Genomic DNA, 15,639 nt, shown 5'->3' with positions numbered 1-15,639 from the left:
AAAAATTTTGGATTTAAAAAGTGAGTTGCCGTGTTACTTCTAAGATAGGATAAGTTATTGTTTTTTTGTAACTTCAATTACTTTCTCCCATTTCTTTCTATTTTCATATGAGTCAGTTTTGTTTTCTATTACCCTATAAGAATTATTTTTCTCTATTCTCTTTAGCTCTTTTTAAGTATATTTAATTTTAGTGTCTATGCCTTCTTGTGAAAAGATGCCAGACTGAAAATCCTGAGTTCCTGGTCTGGCTTTGGGGTCTTTTGTTTAAGCAGATTACTTTTTCTGGCCCAAGTGTCTCAGCTTTGTTCTGTTGTCACTCAGGATTGTGATGAGAGTAGGGTTGTTCTAGACACGGGGGTGGGAAGATAATGCTGCATCACACTTCTTGATTTAAAGCAATTTGTTTCCCTAGATCATCACATCTAAAGTGGGGAGAATCATCCAGTGTCTATGATCAATGTGCCACGTTTCTAATGTAGGGGGCAGACACGATTTTAATAGAATTGATCTTCTGTATATGTATGTTTTTTGAGCCGTAGTACTTCCTTCTGTTAGACTACAAAATTAGCCTTGGAGTAGCTGTGATTTATAATTAACTTATTCTCTTGTTCTTCTCAATAAAGCAAATGTGCTAAGAGTAGAGGGAGGGAAACTTACATGGGTGGTGGGATTAAATCTCATCTAATAGAAATGTTGTCACAGTCAGATTAAATGGATGGTATGAGGAGACACGCTTTAAATAAGCAAGTGCCAGACAACTATTTTTTTATTTTGCATTGTGTGAAGTCTAGGATTATACCATATCGCAGCAGTTCTCAAACATTTGCTTCCAGGCACCCTTTACACCCTTAAAAATTACTAAGGGCCCCATAATACTTTGGTTTACATGATTAATACCTGTCAGCACTTAACTATCTTAGAAATTAAAATGGACATTTTAAAATATTTATCTTTAACAGTGACAAGCCCATATTAAAATCAATAGTATATTATCACATAAAATAAGTATGGTTTTTTTTTGCAAATCTTTACTGTGGTTTAACAGGATTGAACTGGATTCTTATGTCTGCTTCTGTGTTCGATCTGTTATGGTAGATTGTTTTGGTTGAAGTATAGGAATAAAATCTGGCTCCACACATATTTTTGGCTGGGAAACGTATAATTTAATAGACTTTTTGTTTAGTGTAAATTTTCTACTTTGACATTATACCAAAATTCAACAAGTGATGGTTTCTTAAAGGTTAAAGGTTGCAGTGTAGAGTCTGAAACTTGTCAGCCAACTTTGCATATTGTTACATTACCATCCATTGGTCCAGATTGCACCTTGAGTGCCTCTTTTATTCATGCATGAAGTGGTCATTTAGGAAATGTTGTCTTACTGAGTTATCTTCCAAATATTGACACATTTCATTTTACAATATAAAGAAATCACAATCTTACCAGCCAAGTCTTTAAGTATTAGGAAGTTTTCCAAAATCTTAACTTTCTCTTGAAAGCTTGAATTTTATCCTCGGCAACAAATACTGTTAGTCGATTACCTAAATTTGAATAACCCTAATAGTGTCACACGTGCTTTTTTTCCTGGAGATATCCATCACCCTTCAGTACCAACAAAAGTGCCTCCTTGGTTTCCCATTTTCTCACACTAAGAGGTTGAAGGTGGAGATTTAATACAATTAATGATTTTTACTGCTTTTTTAAGAACATTCTTAAGCGAGACTGGCTTTTTTTAACTACAAGTGCATGGAGCTGGAGGATACAAATACTGCTTGTATTTCTCGTGTCGTTTGGGGCCGCTGTCTTGACTCGTGCTAAGTTGCCAGTAGCTTCTACGTCAGTTCAGCTTTTGGATGAACACACGTCACCACGGTGGAAAAGGCAGATAAAGTGTAAATATTATTACGAAATAGTTTTGATCTTGTAAACCCCCTGAAACGGTCTTGAGAATTTTTAGGAGACCGTGGGCCATATTTCGAGAACTGCTACTAAAGAGAAATTGAGGGTGCAGAAATATTCCTAAGTGTGTTCCTAATAGGATGTTTATAGACCTAGAGATTTTTCAGGCCCCCCCCCAAAAAAAAAAGGTTGTGAGGAGGCAGGAGTAAAAGATAGGGCTTAAACCTTATTCATGCTTCACTTATGTTGGTTCTTAGCCAGACTGGAGAAGGGTGCTAAGGAGAAAGGAACTAAAGGTTCTTTATTGGAATCATTCTTTCTTAGCTAGTACGTATTTAGTAGTGGCCTTGCACCTGCTTTAAAAGGTGATTTAGGAAGCAGGAAGGGGGAACTGAGAAGCAAAACTCACATTTTATTGGGATACTCAGAAGAGAGACAAATTAGAAGGTCTTGTCTTCATATATCTCTCTCTTGTCTAGGTAGACTATTCTCTAATAACTAGTACCCTAAAAACACCAAATTCATTTTCTTGTATTTTGCAGAGATTTTGAAAAGCTTCCTTCTTGTAAGAAGCCAGATCCCCTGTCGCCAGTCAAAGACAACATCCAACTAACTCCAGAAGCAGAAGAGGATATATTTAACAAATCTGAATGCATGCGTGTTCAGAGAGCAATATTCCAATAAATGCAGGCAGCTGGGAGGCTATTGCCTGCAAGACAATCTCTATCAATTTGAAGTGCTGTTTGGGAAAGGGACAGTTACCAGACTGAAAGATTTATGCATAGATGTAATGCCATTTTTTAAATAGAGTACATTTTGTATATTAACTGTAACTATTTCTTTTGTTCAGCTTTTTATATTTTGTAAGAAGCTAAAATAGAGAAATAATTTTATCTTTGACAGTTTTGGGAAGTTTTGATGTTTTGGGGCAAGGCCCCTGGAATTTAGAAAAATCTACTCTGAAGGTTTCTGTCATGTTGTCAAGTGTAAAGATAGTAAATGAAAAGCAACAATTCTGTAATCATTTTATCCTGGAGGGAATCACTGTATTTCCTCTCAGGGTTGAATTGGAAATAAAGTTTCTGGAATGGGAGGGGTAGCTGGAAAGGTTAAAGTGTGAGCTGAAAATCCCTTAACTAGAGTCTTAGGTGTGGTGTAAGACACTAAAGCATTAGGGTTGTGAAGAGTACACTCAACAGGGGTGGTCAGGTGTCCCAGACTATGAGTCTGGAGTTCTCTTGTCCAGAAAGAGAGTGGACGCAGAATTGAATACGAGAGGCTAATGTCCAGGAGGAGACAAGAGCCCGGAACAGGGGTTTCGTCTCCATATCTATTGAGCTCATAAGGTATTACCCATGTGGTGAATGTGAGGAAACAAAACCTTATATGTGTAAACATGGAGAAAACAATCAGACCGTAATCATTAACTTGTATGTGTAAGAATCAAAAGGTCTAGGGGGCAAGTGGAGTTTGTGATCAAGGTATATTGGCTCCAGACGGAAAGCAATTTCCTGCAGGTGGTATAACAAGTTACTTGTGATCCCATTACAATATGTCACTAGCTAACCTTGGGTGCTTTTGCCCAGTGGTGGCGGCTTTCCACCCTAAGCTGTTTTTCTAACCCATTTATGTAAGTAGAACCTATTTCCCCACAGTCAGGTACCTAGAAAAAACCAGCCATGCAGGAGAATATCTGAAGGAAGGAAAACTCTGGCAGGGGGCAGAGGGTTTACCTGAGATACAGAGGATAAAGGAAAGAGATCCAAATTATTTTAATTTTTAAATAAGATGTGATAGAGGACTCTTGGATAAAGAGTCAGAATGGGAAAAAAAAAAAAAAACACCATAAAAATTTTTAAAAACCAACAATCTGGAAAAAAAAAAAACAAATTTGAACTCTATGAATGTTTCCTGTTATAGAACAAATTAAGAATGTGAGTCAAACATTGTCTACAAATGTTTATCTCCTTGCCCATTTAAAATGCCACTTAACTGACAGAAAAGGAATAAAACAGTTTAAATCCCTAAAGGTTAACCGAGGAAGAGACATCAGGCAAGGAAATAGATGGATAAGTGGTGAGTGATTTAGCAAAGAAATGATCAATTCTGCAGTGGTAGAAGCCAACAGGAGGCAGACTTCAGATGGGCTCAGCAACTGGCAACACAGCTTCCTTCAAAACCAGGGGCTGGAGGTAAATCTGAAAATGGAGCTGGCTGAAAACATTCAAAACTGGTATAGGAGGGTGGGGAGATGGCAGCCATGCCATGGATTATCAGCCTCCAAATCCCCACATAACCAAGTGGATATCAAAATCAAACACTTATGAACAGCATTATGACACAGGTGATGGAGTTTCCTTAAATCCCAAGATATAAGTGGGTGAAGACAAGCTCCCAACAGCAAGACCACAGAATGGAGACTCAGGAAGGCAACAGGGAGTCTACTGGAGCTGAGAACAGAATTTCAGAATAACCATTAAAACATAGTAGGTCATGTTGGACCCAGGAAAGCCTTTCCCACTCCCGTGGTAAGTGCTCGGGGCCTGCGTGACCTCCGAAGGAACTCATGCTGACTGGTCCACGTGAACTGTTGCATCTTAGCTGCCGACTTGGCCAAGGCTCCTTCTGGGACAGGGTCCCCCATGGAAGAAAACTGGTGAGAGGAAGCCCAAAATCGAGCAGGACAAACAACAGAAGCAAAGGAGAGAGAGATGGTTGAAATAGTGGGAGGAGCAAAGGCTGACCAAGAAATCTCCACAGAATACCTGTTTTTGAACATTTAGAAACATTTGATGTTCAAGAAGCTCCCATGAACTGTGCTTCCTTCTCAAAGAAAACTAATTTTACTTGAAACCACGAGAAAGCTTTTGGATCAATCTCCTATGATAATTTAAAAAGAGCAGAATAACATCTTTATAGATATTGAAAATCTACCCAAAAAAGTCCACAGAGCAGATGAAAAACAGTCCGTTTGAAAAATGTAAAAATTAAAAAGGAATATAGATATGAAGGAAATTTAGAATTGGAAAAATTTAAGGCAAACCCAGAAAAGCATTAGAAATGGACATTTCAGAAGTGAAAACTAAACCAGAAGTAATACAAGATAACAGATACTACAGATAATACCTTACAAGATGGGAAGTAAAAATCTGGACAAAACGGAAAGAAAAAAAAAGATCAGGAAGCAACAAATATTGAAGATAGGGACAGAAGGTGCAATATACAGGTAATAGTTTCTAAAGGAAAAAAATTGTAATTTCAGAAAACTCTCCTAATAAAAAAAAATTGAAACTTTTTAAAGGGCACTCTCATACCCAAGATTATTGATCCAAAACATGCAACACCAAGACCTAAGTAACAAAGTTACTTAAAAAGAAACTCTTGGGGTAAGCAAAAACAGATTTTTCCACAATTTTTACTTGAAGAAAATGAACATTTTGGGGGCACCTGGGTGGCTCAGTCAGTTAAGCATCCGACTTCAGCTCAGGTCAGGATCTCGCGGTCTGTGAGTTTGAGCCCCGCGTCGGGCTCTCTGGGCTGATGGCTCAGAGCCTGGAGCCTGCTTCAGATTCTGTGTCTCCCTCTCTCTCTGCCCCTCCCCCGTTCATGCTGTCTCTTTCTGTCTCAAAAATAAATAAACGTTAAAAAAAATTAAAAAAAAAAAAACATTTTGAACATAGTCCAGGCAAGAATTTGGGGAATAGTGCTCCCTTAAGTTATTCCTAAAGAACCTATCAGAAAATGAGCTCCTTTACAAAACCAAAATAACTAGAGAAATAGCATCATAAAGACTAGTGGTGGGCATTTAATATAGCAGCCTGTGTATATAGAAATTGGAGTTAAGGGGCCCCTAATTGTCTCAGTTGGTTAAGCATCCGACTTCAGCTCTGGTCATGATCTCCCAGTTAGTGGGTTGGAGCACCACATCCGGCTCTGTGCTGACAGCTCAGCCTGGAGGCTGCTTCAGATTCTGTGTCTCCCTCTCTTTCTTGCTACCTCCCCTCCCCGTCCTTCCCCCCCCCCCCCCACCGCCACTCATGCTCTCTCAAAAATAAAACATTAAAAAAATTTTTGTATTTTAATTGGAGTTACAAGCAAGACAGTGTGATGTGCAACGGCTTCATGTCCAGATGATAGTAAAACTAAAAAAGAGGAAAGCAGATGCAGAAACATTTGGCTTAGCTCATGGTATCTGATAGTGTTGTTAGTTTAGACTGTTGGGTGTATAATGTGGACATTTATGGGATATTTAAAAAAAATTTTTTTTCAATGTTTGTTTATTTTTGAGAGAGAGAGTGTGAGTAGGGAAGGGGCAGAGAAAGAGGGAGATACAGAATTCAAAGCAGGCTCCAGGCTCTGAGCTGTCAGCACAGCCTGACGTGGGGATCAAACCCGTGAACCATAAGATCATGACCTGGGCTGGTCAGGCACCCAACTGACTGAGCCACCCAAGCGCCCCTTTAATCCCTGTAGTTATAAATTTGAGTTGGAAGTAGTGATAGAAACTTAAATATGTATGTATACACTCGTTATATGCATATATGCTGCATGTATACATGCTGAAGAGACCTAGGAAAAATTAATCCAGTACTAAGAAGCATTGCTCAGCTTATAGGCTTTTTTTTTTTTAGACAAGTCTTTATTTTTTTTAATGTTTATGTTTAACAAGTCTTTCTAAAAAAAATTTTAATGTTTATTTTAAACAAATATATTTTTTTTCTTTTTTAAAAATTTTTTTAAGGTTTATTCATTTCTCAGAGACAGACAGAGGGTGAGTGGGGGAGGGGCAGAGAGAGAGGGAGACAGAATCTGAAAGGCTTCAGGCTCTGAGCTGTCAGCACAGATCCTGATGTGGGGCTTGAATTCATGGACTACAAGACCATGACCTGAGCTGAAGTCAGACACCCAACTGACTGAGCCACCCAGGTGCCCCTATTTATTTGTTTGTTTGTTTGTTTGTTTGTTTGTTTGTTTATAATGTCTATTTGGGGAGAGAGAGAGTGTGAGTGGGCAGGGACAATGAGAAAGAGGGAGAGACAGAATCCCAAGCAAGCTCCTTGCTGTCAGCACAGAGCCTGATGAACAACTCAATCTCACAAACAGATCATAACCTGAAGCGAAATCAAGAGTCAGATGCTTAACCCACCGGGCCACCAAGGTGCCCCACTCAACTTTAAGTCTTAAAATACTATTTTTTATCAAAGGAAACCAGAACATCTTGGGGGGGGGGGGGGGGGGAGTGCCTGGCAGAAAATATATAAGAAAACCCTATAATAGCTTATTAAAACAGAAGCTAAGACAGGAGCCAACTTGAAGAGGCCCAAATATGGTTAAAGTTGATCTTGAAAAAAGGGTAATAATTGCAACTTACTGAAATGCATCAGAAACAGATTAAAGACAAATGATCACCTTCAGAGTGATAGGGTATCCAACTCATCATCTTGAAAACAGGGAAGTAAAGGAGAAACATCAATCATCTTCTTTCCTCTGAACCGCACCACTGTGTAACCAAACAGATGAAGGAGGGAAAGAAACTTTTTAGTGTTCCAATAATGAAAAAGAAATGAGATCATAATCACCATTTTGCAGCCCCTGGTGGATTAATGGATTTACACGTTGGGCATCAGCTGCAGTTAAAACCTCAAAAGAGACAGCTGGACACATTGTACCTCTTACTGAAAGAACTCAGCATCCTCTTACAGTCTTGCCAAGGGATGGGAGGGGAGTCTGGTCATGCCTCTAGGTGCAGCTGCCAAAATGTAGGAACAAGGAGGACAGAGGAACGTGTGGAACTGTATCTTAAATGTGCAATTAGCACAGTCCAGAATGGGAAGCCACAGATTTAATACGCTGGGATTTTCAACAGACGAGCTAAGGAAAGGGATAAGGAGGGGAAGTCCATATTTTTTTGAAAGCTGGATAAAAACTGAAATAGATTGTTTAGGGATGCACACTGTTGATAAAGCAATAAAGATACAAGGCAGTGATAACTAAAATTCAGGCGAGTGGTTACTCCAGGGAGGAGGAGGGCATTGATGTTAGGAAAAAGCACATGGAGGGGATTCTGGGAGTGGCTGGCAGTTTTATAATAACTTAAGCTATTTAGCTCTTTTGTGTAGTTTTCTGTTTTATGATATTTTTTAAATAGTAATTCATCGTATTGAAGATGTAATTGATTGTAAGGGGCGCCATTATTTTATTTTTACCACTGAAAGAAGAAAATCTGTTCTACTGACACCACCAACTTTAAGACACACTATTTTAAAAAATGTTACAATGTGTACCTTAGAACAGATGAAATGCAGCACTTAGACATCACAGGTCTTGTCCCTCATACACAAAATCCAGCAGCTATCCTCACTTCCCAACGACTTGAAGTTTACTCTGGACAGTCAGCACCAGACAGCTGCTGAACTTTAAAGACCAAGAGCATAGTGGAGGGACAGGTGGGGTGTTGCCGTTGGCAAGAAGGAATGACGAGAGCTAAGCTGACAGTGTGATCCCCAGTCCCTTCTCTCTGCTCAGCCTCCCGTTCTCACTTTTGCTGCTGGGATCTCAGTTACACTGTGTCACACTTTCAAAATTGTCCCATACTCTTAATGCTGTTATGTCTACCTTCTACTCTGTTTTTCGGTTTTCAGTTTAGGTCATTTCTACAGATCCATTTTCAAGTTTACCAGTTCTTTACTTGGCTCTCTATTGCTGTGTTTTTGGTTTTTATTTCTATTTTACTGTTTGTTTTAAGTTTGTTTAATCTTTATTTTTAAGAGAGAGACAGAGTGTGAGCAGAGGAAGGGCAGAGAGAAGAGGGAAACACAGAATCTGAAGCAGGCTCTGAGCTGTCAGCACAGAGCCCGACGCAGGGCTCGAACCCACGAAAGAGAGCTCATGACCTGAGCTGAAGTCAGATGCTCAACTGACTGAGCCACCCAGGCGCCTCTCTATTTTACTCTTATAGCGTCCATCTCTAATGACATCCCCCATCTGTTCATGCCTATTACCTACTTTTCCTGCTGGAACACATAGTAACCATAGTTATTATAAATTATTTGTCTGATATTTCCAACATCTGGCTCATCTCTGAGTCTGGTTCTGTATCTTGTGTGTTTGACAGTTTCTTTTGCCCTATTTATTTTTGTGTTTGCGTCATTGTTTTTGGTTGAATGCCATCTATGCCGATATAGAACTATAGTGACTGAAATAATGTCTATGCCCAGAAGTGGGCATGCCTCTTCTATTCATCAGAGCAGGGCATTGGGAAAGCTAGTCAGGAGTTTAATGAGGTTGGATTTGTTGTTACTACAATCATCGTAAGGGCACCACTGCCTTCTTGTTCCTCTAGCGTTGCCTGCGGTTGGGTGGGGCTCTGGTGCCAGGGTTGTATTGTTTTCATCAGTGTTCCTGCAGTACCCTCAGCGTCAGCCTTCCTCATGCACCTGTGGCCCAGAAGGGGTCTCTCTCCACGCCCTTGCCCCTTCCCAGCAGTAGGCAGGCGGCTGTTCCTTATTTGGTGCTTGTTTATTGACGAGGTACAGCCTTGAGGTTACCCTATTATTAAATGCTATTATTCAATGTGTCAGTCATATTAGATTTTGCAATCCGCTACATAATAAAAGCATTATCCTCCTTTGCTTCTCAACTCCCAGCAAGATCCGGGCAAAAGGGCCAGGGTTCCTCATTCCTCTTATTGACGTCTGGCTGCCCAGTGCTGAACGTTATACCGCACCTCGTGTCTTTCAAAACACACTTTGGTGTTTGACACTTGTTGACTTATGATTTAGGGGAGGCAGAAGAATCACTGAAGAATTCCAGATAGTAATCTATCTGCCTAAAATAAGTGACTTTGGGTTAACCACAGAAGCTGTGTTGTCTTCTTTTTTCTCGTGGGACAAACATGAGGGGTAGCCATGTAACTCAGAAGTTTACAACTCCACGATTCGGTGAATAAAACACAGTGAATTGATTTCTGAGTAACCATTTAAAGACTGTTCCACAAGATCCACAAGAGGGCAGCCCCTCCACATTGCTTGATATCTGAAGGGCGAGTACAAGCACCTGTAAGTCTATTTTAAAAATCCCCTCGTACGATGCTTTATTTTTATTTCTTTTAATTATACAAATAGAGCACAAATGTAGTCTCACTTACAAAAATTCTAGCATTACACACCAGCTTCAAGTCTCTTTTGATTAGTACCCCAATCCTAATCCCCTCCCCCTATTACCAGGTTGATGGAAAATTATGAAGTTTTATTTTATGTGATTTTTTAAAACACGATTTCTGCAGCTAACTTTTTAAAATCTACATGTGACTTGAATATCTTTTCCTGTTAATATACATAGATTAACTTGTTTTTAATCCTTCTCCATAACACGTGTCATGGTTTACTTAATTGTCTCTCAATTAATGACTTTTAGATTTTTTTTTTCAGTATTCAAACATTTCCTCAAATATTTCAGTACTGCATTTTGAAAAAAAGTGACGAGCCTCACAAGATTTCATAGTAAGTAAGATTTTAAAGTGAATTTATTAACCAAAGTAGGAATATTTTTAAAATTTTACTAGCCACAAATATATGAAGTCAATTTATAGAAAAGGGACTAAAAGGGAAAAGCACTTGACAGCCTTCCTTGGAAGCATTAGATTTACTCCATTCCCTGATGTAAATCATCCTGGATGCCATGTCTGTTAGGGCATTTTACAAGTGTATTTTTGTCCTAGACTGGATTAGACTCAAGCAACAAATGGCCTTGTTGATGCAGAGGACAAAGACAAGAAAGGAGTGACCAAGTGTGGTCATCCCAGTGTGGGTCGGAGCTGTGTCTTAGTTATCTCTGTATCCTCTGCAATGTTAAGGAAATATTTGCTGGAAATGAGCCAGAGTTATTCGTATTTCGTGTACACAAGAGAAGCTAAATATAAATATGTCTGACAATGTAAAATGAGTTGTACCTACAGCAAATATTTCTAGGGTAAAGGATAGGCCCCTCTTTGGGACTTTTTAGGATTTACAACCTGACGGAGCTTGAATGGGATGTATGTGATGGAGATAGAGAAGAGGCAGTGGGGTGGGGAGTGCATTCTGCACAGTGACTTTGGGTGAGCAAAGCTTAGAGACGGAGATGCACAGAGTGTTAGCACAAAAGAGACCAGCTGAGCCAGATCAGGGGGTTTGCACCAGGGGAGCAAGACGGGGGTTGGAAGTTCAGGAAGGGGCTCAGACTGCTAAGGTCTTAACTGGAGTTTGGACTTGAACTCTGGGCAGTTCCAGTGAGCAGTTATTGGGTGTGAGTGGGTAGGAAAGGGAAGGGACGGGTAGGCCAAGAATTAGTCACTGAAATATAGTTCCACTCAGAATGCCCACTGGCAACCCCCAGGTAGTTGTCCTCACTTGAGATCTTACTTTTATTTGTGTATTTGTTGTTATTGTCTACTCCTCAGTAAGCTGTAAGCTCAATGAAGATGGAAAGACAGAAACTATGTAACTGTAATGACTGCTTTCCTTAGCACTTACCACAGTGCCTGTGACAGGGTATGTATCTAAGGATTTTTTTTTTTTCTGAGTGGGTAAATGGATGAATAAAAGTATGTTGCTGTGGAGTTAAAATAATTATTTCCATTATTATAGAAGAGGAAACAGGAGCTCATAGAAAATATCTCCTATGGTAGCCAGCCTCATGATGGCCCCTGATGATCCCTGCCTCCTAGTATTCACATTCTTAGGTGATCCACAAGTTCCAAATCAGTTAGGAACAAGCTATTGTATAAATCAATCAAGAAATCAATTTAAGCAACAAGAGAGAAAGAAAGAAAGAAAGAAAGAAAGAAAGAAAGAAAGAAAGAAGAAAGAAAGAGAGAAAGAAGAGAGAAAGAGAAAGAAAGAAAGAGAAAGAAAGAAAGAGAAAGAAAGAAAGAGAAAAAGAAAGAGAAAGAAAGAAAGAAAGAAAGAAAGAAAGAAGAAAGAAAGAGAGAGAAAGAAAGAAGAGAAAGAAAGAAAGAAAGAAAGAAAGAAAGAAAGAAAGAAAAGAAAGAAAAGAAAGAAAAAAGAGAGAGAGCAAGAAAGAAGAAAGAAAGAAAGAAGAAAGAGAGAGAAAGAAAGAAGAGAAAGAAAGAAAGAAAGAGAAAGAAAGAAAGAAAGAAAGAAAGAAAGAAAGGAGAAAGAGAGAGAAAGAGAAAGAAAGAAAGAAAGAAAGAAAGAAAGAAAGAAAGAAAGAAAAAAGAGAGAGAGCAAGAAAGAAGAAAGGAAAGAAAGAAAGAAAGAAAGAAAGAGAAAAAAAGAAAGAAAGAAAGAAAGAAAGAAAGAAAGAAAGGAGAAAGAGAAAGAAAGAAAGAAGAAAGAAAGAGAGAAAGAAAGAAGAGAAAGAAAGAAAGAAAGAAAAGAAAGAAAAGAGAGAGCAAGAAAGAAGAAAGGAAAGAAAGAAAGAAAGAGAAAGAAAGAAAGAAAGAAGAAAGAGAGAGAGAAAGAAAGAAGAGAGAGAAAGAAAGAAAAGAAAGAAAAAGAGCAAGAAAGAAGAAAGAAAGGAAAGAAAGAGAAAGAAAGAAAGAAAGAAAGAAAGAAAGAAAGAAAGAAAGAAAGAAAGAAAGAAAGAAAGAAAGAAAAGAAAAGAGGAGAGGGAAAAAAGAATTTGCTTAGAAAAAGCAAATTAGTTTTCTCCTCTGAACATGTGTAAGCAAAGGATTTTGAGAAGACACAATTGCAAGTGTAAAGTCACATGGGCACCTGAATTTCTTCTGGAAGAGAGCCAAACAGGAAAGCCTCCCACGTGAGGTGCGCTGTGATGTGGGAAGAATCAAGCTTTTATGTTTCACTAATGGATGTGGCGTGTATTTTTTATTGCACAGCCTGTTCTAACTACAAACTCATTAAATGTCAGTAATGATCCTTTTTTCCAAGTAAAATATAGATAACCGTGGAAAGAAATCTTGTGAAGTTGATATGGAATATATATAGAATATATATAGATATGGAATATATATAGAATATATGGAATATATAGAATTCTTTCTTCTTGAACATTAAGAAACAATTTGAAAGCCCACAGCTCAAGGGATTGGTTGAATGATATGCATGGAGACAGGGAAGAAAGAGACATGAGGCTAAGATAAGAATGAGAAAGAGGCCTCAAGGCAGTTGTATCTCTGTGGAAGATATGCCAGAGCCTGGAACTGGACTCTGGTACCTCAAGTCTCTGCCCTGACTTCCCCCACTGGGCCGAGACAGGCAGGGAATGATGTTGTCCATGGAGAAGGAGCCCTTGTATTGAAACCACTGAGAAACGCTCTACCTACTAAGTCCACATTCCCTTTCCTCTCTGTGGACTCAAAGACTCAGAGTGAGCTCAGCAATCATTGTCCCAGCCTTCTAGGCAGGAGGAAAGGCAAAATTAAAATAAATAAAATAAAATAAAAGAGATTTTAAAAAATTCTATAAAATACTACCTTTCCTTCTGTCCCTCAACAACCTGGAGAATGTTTGGTCACTTTCCTCTACATCATTATCATTGGACAGAAGACTCTTCAAATGTCAGGTATCTCTGCATGGAATGGTGCCGGGGACACCCTCTGAAGATCACGGTGTCTCCATTCGCTATAGAGGAGATGCAAAGGGTCCTGTTTATTCTCAGGACAGGGATAGGTCTGAATGAGACAGAGGGATGTGAGGTGAGGAGGCAGCTGACCTCAGTAGCAATACTGTATTCCTGAAGGGGAAGCAGTCACTAAGGCCACACTGGTGCATTAGACAAGCACAGTGGGGTGGAACATCGTGGCCCAGAAAGGAGAACGGATCTGCCCGTCTACTGGATCTTAGGCCAGTGAGTTCATTTCTGTGGATCCCAGTTCTATCACTTTCTAAATACAAGACCCTGAGCATGAGCATAACTGTCCTACCCACATTCCTAGAACTGCATAAATATGACAAAACGTGTTGGAAAACTTTAGAGTAAAATGCTACTTTCATACATACCTGGGTTTTATCCCGTTTCACCTCTTTTTATCTGGGCAAATCACTCAACCTTCCTGGAGTATCTATTTCTTACGTGAACAATAGCAGTGTATTTCGGGGTAAGGTGAAATCGATCTTCAACTTGCTCCATAACTATATTCAGTGTCCTCACGAAGCTGTTTCTACCCAGGGGTCCTAAGCTTAGGCCCATCGGTAAGCATTAGTGTGAGGACCAATGCACTACATTGTAAATCTTAATTTCTTCAACAAAAACAAATTCCTTACCGGTTGTGAGCAAAGCGGCCTTCTCAGACCAGCAAGCAGGTGGCTGTTCCAGGTCCTTCCTCAGGACTGACCTCCTCCTGCCCAGGGAGGGGCAGGGGAAGGCGGGTTGGAGACGCCTGATGTCACACAGCCCTACCTAAGGGCCTCCTTTAGGCTCCTGCGGGTGGTTTGGAAGCAGCTGGAGGAATGAATTAGGTCCTGGTTGTGGGATTTTTTTTTTTTTTTTTTAAGTCAGACACAGACACAGCTGTTGAGCAAAATGCAGCCTCCACAGAAAACCCAAAGCCTCAGACCCTTCAAGCAGAGGAAGAGTTTAGGTAAAGTTCTCAGAGTCGCTGTCTGGGTTCTGGCCCTTGAGACAGGGAGGAAAGGAGATACAGACTTCTATTACATGCCGATGTATTAATTTGAACTTACATGTTCACAGCAACCAGAAGAGAGGAAGTCGCTAGAATCCAGGCGAAGTTCCCCAGCAAGATCCTGGTAAGACTCCGTTGTGCTTCCTGAGTGGTGCCTGCAATATCCTGTTCTTTGAAAAACCAAAACTCACCCAATGACCTTCTCTCTGTTCCAAGTTCCTAAGACACAGAGAACTGAGCACATTCTTGGACACTTGCTTCCAAAGAGATGCACACAGAGACTCTTAACGGAGTAGTAGTGGAGCACTACCCCAGGGAGAGGTTCCTGCCCCCGCTGGACAAGACTCGGTTCCTGGTCCTGCAGGCACTGACCATGACCCTCTTCCCCAGTGTCATCTGGGAGGTGACAGAGCGCACATTGGCACGTGTGCTGTGTATGCCCAGGATTCTTAGAACAATAGGATCTAGCAGAGGGAGGCAGGGAAGTAGTCCTGCTTGGCCCTTTTCCCTTCAATTGTGCCTTTGAAAAGGATGGTCTTGGGGTGCCTGAGTGGCTCAGTCAGTTGAGTGTCCAACTTTGGCTTAGCTCATGATCTCTCAGTTCATGAGTTCAAGCCCTGCGTCAGGCTCTGTGCTGACAGCTCAGAGCCCGGAGCCTGCGTCAGATTCTGTGTCTCCCTGTCTCTCTGCCTCTCCCCCGCTCACACACGCTCTCTCTCTCTCTCTCTCTCTCTCTCTGTCTCTCAAAACTAAATAAACATTTCAAAAAATTTTTTTAAGAAAAAAATAAAAAGGATGGTCTCATGGATAACCAGTCATTAAAAGGTCGCAAGGACCTTACAACTCTAAAGAGAGTGGGGGCTCTCAATTTGACAGAAGAGCTGTTTTCTCTTTTATTTTTCAAAATTTTGCTGGTACTGTGTTCTAATTTCTGGCTTCAAATTTCTCTGAGAACCTTCCAAAGGAACTTTGGAAACGAGTCCAAAGAACCGTCCAGTGTCAGGTGTTTTAAATGTCCAATGACGGCATTTTGCCTCTAAGGAATTTTTGGTAGAGCAATGGTCTGCCCACCTGCTGGAGTCACTGAGCAGAGGAGCCAGACCTTCCCCATATCCAGCTTCCTCCCACTCAGAACAAGGAAGAGCGAAGTCAGACAA

At 40.2% G+C, this 15,639-nt stretch overlaps 1 protein-coding gene and 1 long non-coding RNA gene across 5 annotated transcripts in view; one reads left to right on the top strand and one right to left on the bottom strand.

Moving 5' to 3' along the window:
* EXO1 (exonuclease 1) overlaps positions 1–3,010 on the top strand; it is a 37,723-nt gene extending 34,713 nt beyond the window's left edge. For all 3 annotated transcript variants that reach the window (XM_019821530.3, XM_045048769.1, XM_019821527.3), the window contains 2 exons: positions 1–20; positions 2,439–3,010. The exon at positions 1–20 is cut by the window's left edge and continues 174 nt beyond it. In XM_019821530.3, the coding sequence (XP_019677089.3) occupies positions 1–20; positions 2,439–2,580 (162 nt within the window). In that variant the 3' untranslated portion in view covers positions 2,581–3,010. The remainder of the gene's footprint in view (positions 21–2,438) is intronic.
* The window catches only part of LOC123382766, a 23,497-nt gene extending 8,370 nt beyond the window's left edge, over positions 1–15,127 (bottom strand). The window contains exons 1-3 of one of the 2 annotated variants that reach the window (XR_006591665.1): positions 14,541–15,127; positions 14,124–14,301; positions 7,306–7,396 (exon numbers count right to left, since the gene is read on the bottom strand). This is a non-coding gene — a long non-coding RNA (uncharacterized LOC123382766). Of the gene's footprint in view, positions 1–7,305; positions 7,397–14,123 lie in introns of both variants that reach the window. The other variant, XR_006591666.1, reaches the window with a different exon arrangement.
* Between the last annotated feature and the right edge of the window lie 512 nt (positions 15,128–15,639).

The sequence above is a fragment of the Felis catus genome, chromosome F1 (genome assembly GCF_018350175.1).
Source record: "Felis catus isolate Fca126 chromosome F1, F.catus_Fca126_mat1.0, whole genome shotgun sequence".
Classification (NCBI taxonomy): Eukaryota; Metazoa; Chordata; class Mammalia; order Carnivora; family Felidae; genus Felis; species Felis catus.
The sequence above is the reverse complement of the archived record's forward strand: the minus strand, read 5'-3'. Positions and strand labels throughout refer to the sequence as shown.